The sequence below is a fragment of the Phalacrocorax carbo genome, chromosome 18, assembly GCF_963921805.1.
Source record: "Phalacrocorax carbo chromosome 18, bPhaCar2.1, whole genome shotgun sequence".
In the NCBI taxonomy this organism is placed as follows: domain Eukaryota; kingdom Metazoa; phylum Chordata; class Aves; order Suliformes; family Phalacrocoracidae; genus Phalacrocorax; species Phalacrocorax carbo.
Genome location: NC_087530.1, coordinates 2535264 through 2547721, shown reverse-complemented (window position 1 = coordinate 2547721; position 12458 = coordinate 2535264). Strand labels below are relative to the sequence as shown.

Sequence of the window (12458 nt, the reverse complement as noted above, 5' to 3'; positions counted from 1 at the left end):
AGCACGGGGAAGCGCTGAGCTGCCAGGCACGTGGGGCACAGGGTCGTGTGGCCCGTCTGCCGCAGAGCATCCTTCGTCCCCACCTGGCGTGGCACAGCTGTGGCGGGCAGTGCCAGTGTCAGGAGTGCAGGAGTTAAAGCACCAGGATTTTTCTGTCTCTCTGAACTCTGCAGGGGGAAGCTGGGGAAGAGCAAGATTTCCAAAGCTTTTCCAGCACTGAGGAGACATGAGGCCCTCACCTGAGGGGGAATTGCAAGGCTCTGCTTCCTCCACAGCTGCCACTGCTGCCTGGGACCATGGTGGAGCTCGTGGATTAGATTTAGTTACCATCTGTCGAACAGAGAAGTGGCTTGGCCTCCTGATCTAGTTCAAGGCAGGCAAAGCTACGGAGAGGATTGCGAGTTTGTGGGCCTGCTATTGCAGAGATGGAGAAAATAGCTCAGTTAAAGCCTTGCTGATCCCAGGCAGCAGTGTCAGACGGCAGGCGCGCGGGGAAAGAGGGCAGTCCCGGTCCCCGTGGCTGCGTTACCCACAGCGCGGACAGAAGCAGCTTGCGATTCGCGCCTGTGAGGTAACGCTGCTCTGTGGTTACACCAGGAGAGCATCACAGGCGTCCCCCTCCTCGCTCCTTGTGCCGGGGCTTCCTTTAGTGCCGTCAGCTCATGGTTTCTGGGCACAGCCCTGCCTTCTGCTGGTACCGCTCCTCCCCATGCACCGGGGGCTGTGCTGCCCTTCGCTGCGGCTCTGAGGGCGCTGGTGCCTGGGCTCTTGTTGGAACGACATTGCCATGAAAGACCCTGTTGGTGGCTTACATGGTCCTGGTGCAAAAGGCTTCAGGTGTCACCCTGATCTCAGTCACCATGGATCATGTGCAGGCATGGCTGAGAGCTGTTGTCACTGCTCCCGCCGTTTCCCTCTTCTCATCAGTACTGGAGAGGCTTTGGAGAGAGCAAGTGTGTTTCTAGATGTGTGTCTGCATCAGTGCTCGAGATCCCAGAGGCTCTACGAGGGGGACACAGCGAACAGTAAACAGGCTTGATGAATTTCTACCTAAAATGGAGCTTCTGCTTCCCCTGCCTGTCATCTGCCATCAGCATTAGTGCAGGGTTTAGGGAGCTGTCAGAGCAACAGAAGTTGTTGGAGTATGGGAACTGGGTGGTGCATCCTTTGTAGAGGAGCTAGACAAGCAAAGGGAAAAGCAGCACTCAGGTAAAGAAAACAATGAATGGGAGAGGAAACGCCCGCTCACCCCAGATTGTGTGACATGGGTGCACCCCACCACCGCTCAGGAAAGCTCCCCTGTGGCTAAGCACCCCGACCTAGAGAGGGGATGCAGCCTCAGGAGACCGGCAGGCTGGTGCCCCGTCTGCACGGGGAGGCTGTGCTGGTGTTGCGGTCCCTGCCCTCCGCCGGGCAGCCCCTCCCGGCCCGCTCCAGGGAGAAGGGCTGGGCAGGATGAGTCTAGGTGCTTCAAAAAGTCTGATTGCCATGCTGCCTGCTCTCCCTGAGCATCGCCTGGCTGGCCCCGCGGCAGGGCTCTGAGCACCTCCCTGGAGTTTCAGAAGCAGAAACAACAGTCTCTTACTTTTTCTTCCCAGCCAGCCTGCAGGAGAAAGAGTTTGTTTAATTTTCCTTTTGTTTGTAGGTAACGTAGCTCTGTGTGTGTGTGTTGGGAAGGCGTGCGCCTGCAGGCAGGTCTGGCTCTGAGCTGCATCTGGGTTTGATGCTGAGGACACAGTTCCTTCAGCCCAGGCTCACCCAGCACTAAACATCGGCTCGTTTGGAGGCCACACTGAGCAGGAACATAAAATACCCGTGGGTTGAAGTAGGGCATGGTGGGTTCTGAAATGGGGTTCAGAGCCTGGGAGGAGGAGGACAGATCCCCGTGGCCCAGGAGCCCAGCAGGTGGGGATGGCGCTCGGGGAGCCAGCGTGCTGCTGGGTGAGGCGGTAGAAAGTGGGGCCGGGTCCCAGCCTGTGCTGGGTGAGGACCTCAGCCCAGCCTGGCAGTGGTGAGCACCGTGTTCCCTGGCACTGGTGTGGGGGGCAGCAGCCCCCTCCTCCAGCCTCTATCCTCCTGTGACCCTCCGGAGCTTGCCTGGGCTGGAGGTGCGTTCCCCATCCTTGTGCCTTGCCAAGAGCCTTTCCAATGACCTCTTCAGAGCTCTCCCCTGCCCTGAAGAGTGCAGACGTGGCAATCAGCAACCACTAATTTATTTTGCTGATAAAAGGGTTTTTGTGGATCTTGGCTGCTGTAGCTGACGCTAAAGCAGCAATTACAGTTGGAGTGAGAAACAAGTGTCCAGTAGATTATCTATGAAGACTTGTTAGCAGCTAATTGCTCTTGCACTGTTTCAGGCCCTGTTTTCCTGTAGCGATTTGCTGTAAATATGGTGTAATCCCTTAATGAGGCACGGCTGATTGGGTACATGTGTCCACCCAGAGCCACGCTGCAGGAGTTCCCGTGCAGGAGAGGGGTGATGTGGTGCCGCGCGGCTGATGCCCTGTGCGCCAGCCACAGCCAGGCCCCCCGGCCACCAGCGTCCCCCTGCAGCCCCACAGGCGGCAGGAGGGCGACCCTTCCCCGCAGACACCCCGCTTTGCTCCCCTGCAATAACGAGCTGTCCCCCGCCAGCCACGTGTCATCGTCAGAAGCTGCGAAAACCCAGAGGCACTGCCCGAGTCCCTCCTGCCGGGGAGGCACAGCACGTAAAGCTGCAGGCAGAAGGGGCGCGGGTGGTAGCGGAATTTTCTCCCTAAATATCTGCCTCTTCCTGAGCTTCACAGCTGTATCACAATAGATTAAAAGGTGGAGAACGAAAGCAGAGTCCATGCTTCCTTTCATCTCTGTTTGGGAAAGGGGAAAGCTTCGTGCCTGCAGTGCCGCGCAGGGGTTTGGTGTGCATCAGTGCACTCCTGGAAACCCCTGAGCAGCCGCCAAGGCAGAGAGGTGGAGAGGAGCGGGAAAAGCACTTCGGTAAAGTTAAGAGTGCAAACAGTCTGGCTGAGGGAGCTGCCCCAGCCCACTGGGAAGTCTGACAAACATCCAGAACTAAATCAGCTCTCAGCACAAGCGGTTGTTCACCGTCTCTATTTATGGCAAGTAGGGACTGGAAGAGCATCGCTGTGCCATGAGAGGGACATAGTTTTGTGGCTAAGCACAGAGAGGCGGGCTCTCAGCATCGGTCCTTGACTTATGTGCTTCATCTTCCCAGTGAGAGCACTGATAAAATGTTACCTATAAGGGTGTGGAGCGATGCCTAACAATTTTCATCTGTTTTGCAACCCATAGACAGAAGACACAAAGTCATAAGTAAAAGTATTTCTGTTGCCACGCTCGGTGTTGCTGGGAGTGCTCACCCCTGCCATTAGCATGGCTTGATGTGGCCCCTGTGATGTGGTTATGGATAGGCAGGCTGCATCCTTCCCAAAGTGAGACCGACTGTGACTTTCGATGCTCCCAGAATATTTCCCATACTTAGATTTGTTTCAGGGCTCTCTCACAGCTTCTGGAGCTCAGTTCATGACCATAAATATATAAAAAACCCCTCTTGTCCAAATGGTTGGTTGATCAAAATCAGCATTAGACAAAGTTCTAACTAACCAGCTGCTCACTTGAAATAAATATTTATTGTGTTGTGAATGGAGTGAAGAATAAACATGTGTCCCTGTTTGTTTATGCTGCAGGATTTGCTTCAGCTAAGCAGATGTATTTACTCGCCCCGTGCGAGCCTGCTGGAAGCTCCCCACATTCCCTTCCTATGTGGTGCAGGGTGCTCGGTCAGAGCTTTGCTGGCAGTGCCAGTTGAAGTGTGGGGCCTGCAGACATGCAGGATGGACTAAAGGTGAAGCTCAGCTCGGGGAGGGGACCAGGAGATGAGTGGCATGGGCCAGGGAGCTGCTGGGCTTGGAGGCTGGTGGCACTGGGGGTTTGGTCGGTCCCTTCGGGGAGCACCGCTCCCTTATCTGCAAGGGAAGGGCTGCGGACGCAGGGGAGCAAGGGTGCTGCTCTAGATGGGATTGGCAGCAGCCATATCATTTCCCCCACAAAGAGTTTATCTCCCTGATAATATTTTATAGCAGCCATAGTTGGGCTAATAAAGCTTTTAATCAGTTTTATGAGCATCCCAATTGTTTTTCTCCCTCTCCCTAAACACAACAGGCTGGTTGAAGGGACGGAGAAAGCCGGTGAGTGGCAGCTGTCGGGACCGGTGTTCTGGCTGTTAGGGTGGTGTGTGGTTTCTAAGCCTCCTGTGTGGGATCTGGCCCCTCTGCCCTCACGGGGAGCTGGTGGTCGCTCAATGTGTTAGTGTTGTATCCCTCAGTTAGGTTTTCTTATTGCCATGAGCAAGGTCATGCTTTAAAAAGCTTTAACCCTCGCATCGCCACCTCACTTCCTTCTCCCAAGGAGAATTAGAAGATGGCAGAAGCACCGAGGATGAGCTCCAGTGCTCAAAGGAGGGAACATCACTGCGTTTCCCAGCAGAGAAGTGTCCAGCACAGATCCTCAGAGGAACTGTGTGGTGGTGAAAAGTCGAGGACTGGCGACTGGGGTCCTTGGTTTTGCGCCGTCTGCCCAGGACCCAGTCGCTGCCCCTCTGCCGCTCTCCTTGCACAGCTCAGCACCGCCGAGTGCCGCGTTTCTCTGCCGCTGCGGCCCTGACACGTAGGTGTGCCCTGACATTCATCCACCTGTAACCTACAGCCCTACCAACCCCTGCTGTTTTTCACCTTCACATAAAAGCCCAGCTAGACGCTGGGCTAGTCTTTGAAATAAGCAGTAATCTTATTACCTTTATCAATTCAATCCTCTTAAGGTTAAGTCAATCCTATTAATCAGGCTTGTGATGTGGAGAACCGTATTATTTCAAAGTCAATCTGCCCATCAGTCAGTTACGATATTGGGAACAAGCAGCTCCAGTCCAGAGGGGCGCAGGACCCCAGCAGCGTGTGTGGGGCCACGGGTCTCATCAGCTCCATGGCACCCTGTGTGCTCCAGCTGTGGACGCCTCCCTGGGAGGCTGGGGCCAGAGGACCTTCCCTGGGACGGTGAGGTGCAAAATCCTTCCTGGGTGTGGACGGGATACGTCCTGCAAAACTTGTGTTGCTTGTCTGTTATGTCTCTGGAAAGGCTGCCCTTACCTAGGAAACGCTCCTGCTCTCCCCGCTGCCATGCCAGGCACTGGCCGGCTCCATCCTTCTGCCTCCTGGGCTCGGGAGCTGCAGAGGGAGGCATTGCCCAGTGACACGCCTCGGACACAGGGACTGGCACCTTGAACCCCTTCGGAACTTGGATACTTGACGTAGACAGACCCGTCGCCAGGGTGGGGTGGGTTTTCTCGGCGCTGGCAAGTGCAAGCACTGGAAGTTTCAAGCACTGCGGGGTACTTGCCCCACCAGCCCGGCGGGGTGCACGGAGCCGAGGGCTAGTGGTGCTCTGGGCAGGCAGGGCTGTCAGCTATTGATCAGACGCGTGACTGAACCATCTGTCTGCTCTGATCCGGCTTCACCCCCTGCAAAGAAGCTTTTTCTTCCCACTTTTTTGTGTTTGAGCAATGCAATTCATCCGCTTCCTTGGCCCTATTGACACGGGCAATGAAGGATTGTTTTCTTGAACAGGTGTTGGTTTTTCTCTCAGCGGACTTCACTTTTCAATGAGCCTTTCCCAATTCAGGCCACCCCCAGGGCAGCTGGGCCCCGGGCCCATGCCGATGGCGGCTGACGCGGGGCAGCAGCTTCAGACATCTGCCTGCGGGGACCTCACGCGGAGCGGCGCAGGGCTGCAGCGTACTCGTTTCCAGGGCATCACCCCTATTTCCATAATCTCCTTTTAGCATCCCCAGGCAAAGGTTTGGGGGATCCGCCGTGGCAGCATGAAGCAGTCCTGCTGCGGGATGACTTATTTAACCAGGAATTGCTGCACGTGTGAGGGACGAGGCAGGGGTTAGGGTGCGTTTCCTCAACCCCAGGAAGATGCTGTTAGTATGTGGTGTGAGACAGGAGGATAAATTCACCTGGGTGGGGCAGGGGAAGCAGCATCTGAAGCTCAGCGGATGAAGACCTGGGGGAAATGGAAATGTTTTTAGGGTACCCTACAGGTAAATCAGGATGGAGACATCGGAGGGACAGAGCGAGGCGCACGGAGCTGCTGGCTGCCCTGGCAGGCGCTGGGGGTGACCCACAGCCCGGGACGGCCGTCCAGAGGATGCTGCGGCGGAGGATGTGGGGAGCTGAGCTGCAGAGCAGCGCGAGCGTCGCAGGCGGAGGGGAAGCTGCAGCACTGGAATTGCTTTGCCGTGGCGTGTTTGAGCCCTGGGGTGGTGCTGAGGACCGTGCCTGCTGCCTGCCCACTGCTGCCTGCTGCGGGGACCGGGCTGCCGCTCCTGCATGCGTTTCTGGAGGAGCTGCCTTAGAATATGCTGCTGCGGGCTCATGCTTGGTTTATTTGAAAAGTGCTGGAAACCAGTGCAGCCTTGTGCTGTCATGCTCTGCATTTATTTATTTATGAATTGCTCTTCTTTCTCAGCATACGTGCAGCGGCTGAAGTTGCACAGATTCAGCTGTGTCCAGTCTGAAGCAAATATCCTTAAAATAAGCACTGGAGCAAGGCTGCAGAACATTGCCACAGCCCTTAATTTTTACTGTAGACCTTTTCCTTCCCCTCTCAACTCCAATGTAATGAAATAAAGCATCTTATTTTCTTCCATTGCCAGGGGCCCTAACTAAAAACAACCCCCTGCTGATCTCTGCTGCTCAGAAACAGGGAGTTTTATTGGCTTTAGTTATTGCATTTTATTCAGAGCCTTGTATGTGGGTGAGTGAGGCCCCCGGAGGGATTCGACGAGTATTTGCATTCCATTTGTGTCTTCCGAGTGCTGGCTGCTGGCGTACTTAAGGCAGAGATACCAGACGTGTGATCCAGAGCTGATGTGGCTTTTTTCTGTGGAGGGAAGGCGAGATCTGGAAGATGGCCCTGGGACAGAAATTGCAAGATGTCATGGGAACTGACCCACGGACGAGGCTCCTTTCCCGCGGCTAGCAGAGCTCTGCTCACGCAAGGACGCTGGCTGTGGGTATTTTAATCCCTGATGTATCTCGGGGCTGGTTCGTACAGCCTGGCAAGATGCCTCCTGCAGCCCGGGGAGGCTGGACCTGCTGGGGACAGTAAGAAGCCCTGGCCTGGGGGATGCTGTCGGGTATCCTGGCTCTCGCCTCCACCCATCCCCTGGTCGGTAACAAGGCTGGATCCTGCCATGTCGCACCCCAGCTTTGGGTGCTGTGCCGTAATGGAGCTCTTTGGGATTTCAGCAGCTTTCCTTTCCACTTTGGAGACAGGGGGTTGTTTTCTGAGCTGTCGAGCTGCAGGTGCTCCGCAGGGGATAACGACCGCAGCAGAGGTTTCGGAGGGATCTTCTCTGGCTTTGTGTTGAGACCCAAACTGGAATTTTGCCTCATTTTAAGTTCTCGTGAATTCTGTAGATCGGCTAAAATCATCAAAATTCGCATTATCAGTGGCTAAAACTTGGCCCCTGGGTTTCCACCGCTCGGCAGCCCTGGCTCGTGGTTGGGCTGTGCATCGCAGCTTGGCCCTGCATCCGCAGCAGCCAGTCCTCCTGTGACAAGAGGGGGGAAAAGCAAACACTTGGCTAAGAGAAGCTATAAAACCCAGTGTTCCTGAGATAATTAGTATGTTGGGAAAGTGACAGGAAAGAGAATCAAGCAAAGCCAAGGTCAGCGGCTGCTAATTAAGAATCAGCACCTTGTGTCAGCCTGAGCTCTGGCTTGGAATTGAAACGTACCCCGGGAGAGACACTGGAAGATAAAGGTGATAGAGTTACCCAGATAGATAGCAGCTAACAGGATTTGAGCAGGGGTTTAAAGTTTCATTCCAGCTTGGCTGATAAAAGGGGCAAAATGAGAGAAAATAGTGGGGGGAGGCGCGTGCTTCGCTTCCAGGAGGGATTTTTGCCTCTGCAGCTGCCGGAGCATTGCAGACATAGCAGGATCTGAGGAAGGGGATCTTCTGGCTAAAGAAATAATGGAAGTGACTTTTTTTTCCAAAGCTGCTCCTCTGGCTTTTCTGGGGGCTCTTCTGGGCAGGTCGCGGCAGCGTGTCAGTCCCAGTCATGGTCCTGGGGGAAGGCAGGAGGGATCGGGCCGTTGGGTGCTGCGGGGATGCCAGCCTTCCTGCCCCCCTCCGCTGTTCTCGGGTGGGAGACGTACCTGCCTGCCACCTGGATTTTCCTTGGTCTGGGACAGAAGCACAGTAATGAGGGGCCTGTGCATAAAATGATTTGGGTCTGTTGGGTTCAGGTGGAGCTGTTTGTTGAGCCTTGATTAAACTTCGACTGCACAAGCATCCGTATGAAAAATGAAACGGAGCGAAGTGCCTCTCTTGCGAATCTGGGCAGCAGCTGGCGGGGAATGGGGACCCGAGTGTCCCCTCTGCTGAGTCTGGGTGGGAGCAGGCTGGGTCATGGCCACAGCATGTCTTGGGGCTCTGGGAGCTGTGATGTGTGTGGGGACGGTGAGGACGGGACCGGGGTCCCTCCACGGCAGCTCCGGGGTGCTCCTGCTGCCCCTGCCAGGAGCAGGTTACATCTGGTACGGTCATGACAAATGAAGGAGAATTTCTTAGTGAAAGGTTATTACTGAGCAGATTATTTTGTTTTAGAGGAAGGCAGTTTAAAAAAGGTGCCCTTGGTTGTAGAAGTGAATTGTATGTCAACATTGCTCTGTCTCCTGCATGGAGAAAGAAGAAGAGGTCTAATGCCTGTGATTTACACGTCACCAGCAGCCTGTTTCCCTTTGTCATCCAGGTGAGCGGTGCTGGGTGGGAGGAGATCGACCCTTTCCGCACCCAGCGCAGCAAGGAGCTGGGCAGGGGCCCAGAGCTGCTTTTTCCATTAGCAGTGCAGAGAGCAGAAGCTGAATACATATTAGCATTAAAAACTGCATGGCATTTCTCCTGCATTAACGCTAGCTACAGCACACTAAATATTACACCGCGTAGTGGATTCTCAGCAGAATGCATGGGGAGCTACATGACCCTCTCTGATCAGTTAACGCTGCTGCTGAAGCAGACATGGAGCTTGGTCTGAAGTGCTGTTTTTATGTTAGAATTTGCACTTCAGTAGGCCAGACTGATGCACGGGGCAGCTGTCAGCGTGCGGTCTGCTCCTGCTCACCCCTCCCATTGCTCTGCAGCACAGGGGATTATAAAATTGCATGGTGTTTGGTTGTGTGCACATCAGACCAAAAATGTGCCCAAAATGTGTGCTGTGGCAGTGCTGTTTACCTCCATGAATACTAAAGAAATAGGATATTTGAGCATCTTGATGCATATTACAGGACTGTTTCTCAGCCATTAACTGTGGGGCACGGTTCATGCCATCTCAGTATGCCCTGGTTTGCGACCAGAACAGTTAAACACCAAGTGCAGGCAATTTCACAGTGGAGAAAACATTTCACCCGCAAAACATGAGGCTGACACAAGACCCAACCAAAAACCAGCACTGATGGAGGGGCGAACATGCTGCAGGCTCGGAATGAATCGTGTTTTGGGGTGCAGAAGTTGTGACTCTCCAGAGGTTTATCTCTCCTCTTGTCTCCATGAGGCTGGAGAAACAGGAGAGAAGTCGGGCTGGTAGTAACACAGCGTGCGCACACAGAATCCCCGCAGCACCTCCACTCCCTCTTGTGTCTTGTGAAGGTGAGACCTCTCTGGAGACGGGGAGGCTGCCTGCTCTGCTGAACGACGCGTGTGTCAGTGCGTGGTGACCCACCATGGGCTTTGCTTTCCAGGATTTCTTGACTGACCTGATGATGTCTGAAGTTGATCGCTGTGGTGAGAATGAGCATCTCATTTTCAGGGAGAACACACTGGCCACCAAAGCAATCGAAGAATACCTGAAGCTGGTGGGGCAGAAATACTTGCAAGATGCCTTAGGTACGTACCGAGCCTTGGCAAGTCTCACGCAGAGAGGTCTTCCTCTAAGCCGCAGGGTGCTCTGCGTGGTGGAGACCCTCAGCTGAGCCCTGATGGCCGTAGGAGGCACCAGCATTTACCTGCTGGAGGTTTCCTCTGGCAGCGGGGTCCGAGCCCGGGGCACAGCCGCAGCGGGCAGCTCTCTGCTCCCAGGTGAAGGTCACCGCTGAGTTAGCGCTTTAATCTGCTTTCAGAGGAGATAACAAATTGATATTTGAAGGCATTATGCTGCCTGCCAAGCCTTCTGTCTTGGCGCTGGCAGTGTCACGGAGGCTGATTGATTCCTTCCCCTGATTGCACTCCCCCGCCAGAGACGCTCCCCCGGTTCCTCGCAGCACTTGTGAGTCTGATGAAATCTCCCAAGTTACGCTGATGAGAGTTGCCTCCCAGACTGCGCTGGGAACCCTCCTGGTGGTTTGGGTTTTTTGTTTTTTTTAAGTGCTGGCTATGTTTATGGCTCCAAAAATATTTCTCTTGATGCAAATGAAAATAATTAGAGCTTCTGCTTCTGGGCAGGTCAGGAAGGAATTGCTGTGTTGCTGCGTGCAGCCAGCACAGCACGAGATGGGGAGAGGCTGCCTTTGAAGCGTTGTGTCTGAACGTCAGCCGAAGGCAGCTAGCTTGGATCCGCATCCCAGTAGTAGGATGAGCAGAGTTTCTATTGAGCTTTTAATTTTTCAGTATGTTTGGTTCCTACTAATGGATTTGTGTCATGTTAGCAAGGAGCAAAGTACTGTAAATACTTTACTAAGATAATAGTAATGACAACGTTGAGGAAGGGGAGATCGTCGAGCAGATTCAGTCAAACCAAGAGATAGCCCACAAGAATAGGAAAAAGGATATTATTTATTTCTGCCTTGTAATGCTTTCTGGTTGAAGGCAAGTCTGTAAGTAGATTACCTCATAAAATTTCTAAAAAGCCAGGAGATTAATGAAGGCAGAAAATTTTGAAATATTCCCCTTTCAGGGCTCGATGCAAATGCTGCCAAGCCAGCTCCATCTAGTATAGGAGGAGCCTGTGGTTCTTGCTCGCTGTTCGGGGCCCTGATTCTGTGTAGACCTTTTATCAGTGAAATGATTCATCTGTGTGTCACAAGGTAACAGCATATAGCATCGCGCTTTCCTTTAAACCGTGAAGCACAAGCAAGTAATAGGGCCGGATAATAACAGCAGGCATCACCTGCAGGCGAGCAGAGAGGCTCCAGAGCTGAAAATACCTCAGAGAGGCTCTCCAGTACATAATTAAAATCTGTTTTGGCAATAGGGGAGGAATGCAGACTAGGGCGGGCAAAAAACCAGGAGGTTGGGAAAATCCAAGACAGTCAGGAATTAGGAGATGAGCAAACCGACCGGAACTAGAAGAAAACCAAAGCAAACCTTTCTCCTAGAACATCACCCAGCACTGCAGGTCCCTAGCTAAACACTGCCTCTTAATCCCTGTTACCCCGTCCCCGAGCCTCCCCGGCCACTGCTGTGTGCTGAGCGGGATGGACGACTGCCGTCCCCCCAGCTGGACTCGTGTTGAGGTGGTGGGAAGGGGTGGCAGGGGTCTGTGCCCGGGCGCCCCGGGGTGAAACGTGGCGAGGAGCTGGCAGAGCAGGCCCACAGTGTGCCTCTCTGCAAGGGTGAGGAGCAGCCAGGCCGCGAACAGGAGTAGAGGGAAACTCGGAGAAATATTTTAATGTAATTTTGTGTGATGTTCAGCTCAAAATAAACCAAGTAAATTGTTTCTTTCCTTTAATTACCTATTTCTCCTGTGAATCACACTGGCTTGTCGGCACCAGGACACTTTCTGCAGTAGCAGGCCATCCTACAAATAATTACAGAACTTGTCAGCGTACTTCCTACTGGATTAGCCCAAGGGAGCGTCTCTGGAACTGGTGCGATGGGGGGTCAGGGCAGGCTGAGGAAGCGGGTGTTTTGGCAGCGGAGCTCTGATGCAATAGCCCATAGCCACAGAGGCAGAGCTGCCAAGTGGGGAAAAGGGATGAAACGTGCTCGTCGGGAGTCCGGGTGCCTTTCTGCAGGGTGTGCTGGGTTGTTTTGTGAGCGCCCAAGGCAGTGCCAGCTGCTCCTGGGTCCACTGGAGATCTTGAGAGCTGGCTGGGGCACAGCCTGCCGCGGGAGCCACTGCCGCCTGCTCTCGTACCCAGCCTCTGTTCAGCCAGTGCGACGGGGCATCGAGTAACTGCTCGGGCGCTGGGGCTTACAAACAGAATTGCTTGAAGGCTGCAGCTCTCATGTTTCCAAAACCCATCACCGACTGTCTGTTTTACAGGGGAATTTATCAAGGCACTGTATGAATCAGATGAAAATTGTGAGGTGGATCCCAGTAAGTGCTCCTCTTCAGACCTTCCTGAACATCAGAGCAACCTGAAAATGTGCTGCGAGCTGGCCTTCTGCAAAATCATCAACTCCTACTGGTTGGTATCCCATGAGCGTCGCTCCCCGCCGCATGCCCTCAGCTAGCG

General features: G+C 54.0%; 1 protein-coding gene across 8 annotated transcripts in view; it reads left to right on the top strand.

The window, feature by feature from the left end:
* DAB2IP (DAB2 interacting protein) overlaps window positions 1–12458 on the top strand; it is a 204521-nt gene that overhangs the window by 167419 nt on the left and 24644 nt on the right. For all 8 annotated transcript variants that reach the window (XM_064468964.1, XM_064468962.1, XM_064468963.1 and 5 more), the window contains 2 exons: window positions 9804–9948; window positions 12266–12410. In XM_064468964.1, the coding sequence (XP_064325034.1) occupies window positions 9804–9948; window positions 12266–12410 (290 nt within the window). The remainder of the gene's footprint in view (window positions 1–9803; window positions 9949–12265; window positions 12411–12458) is intronic.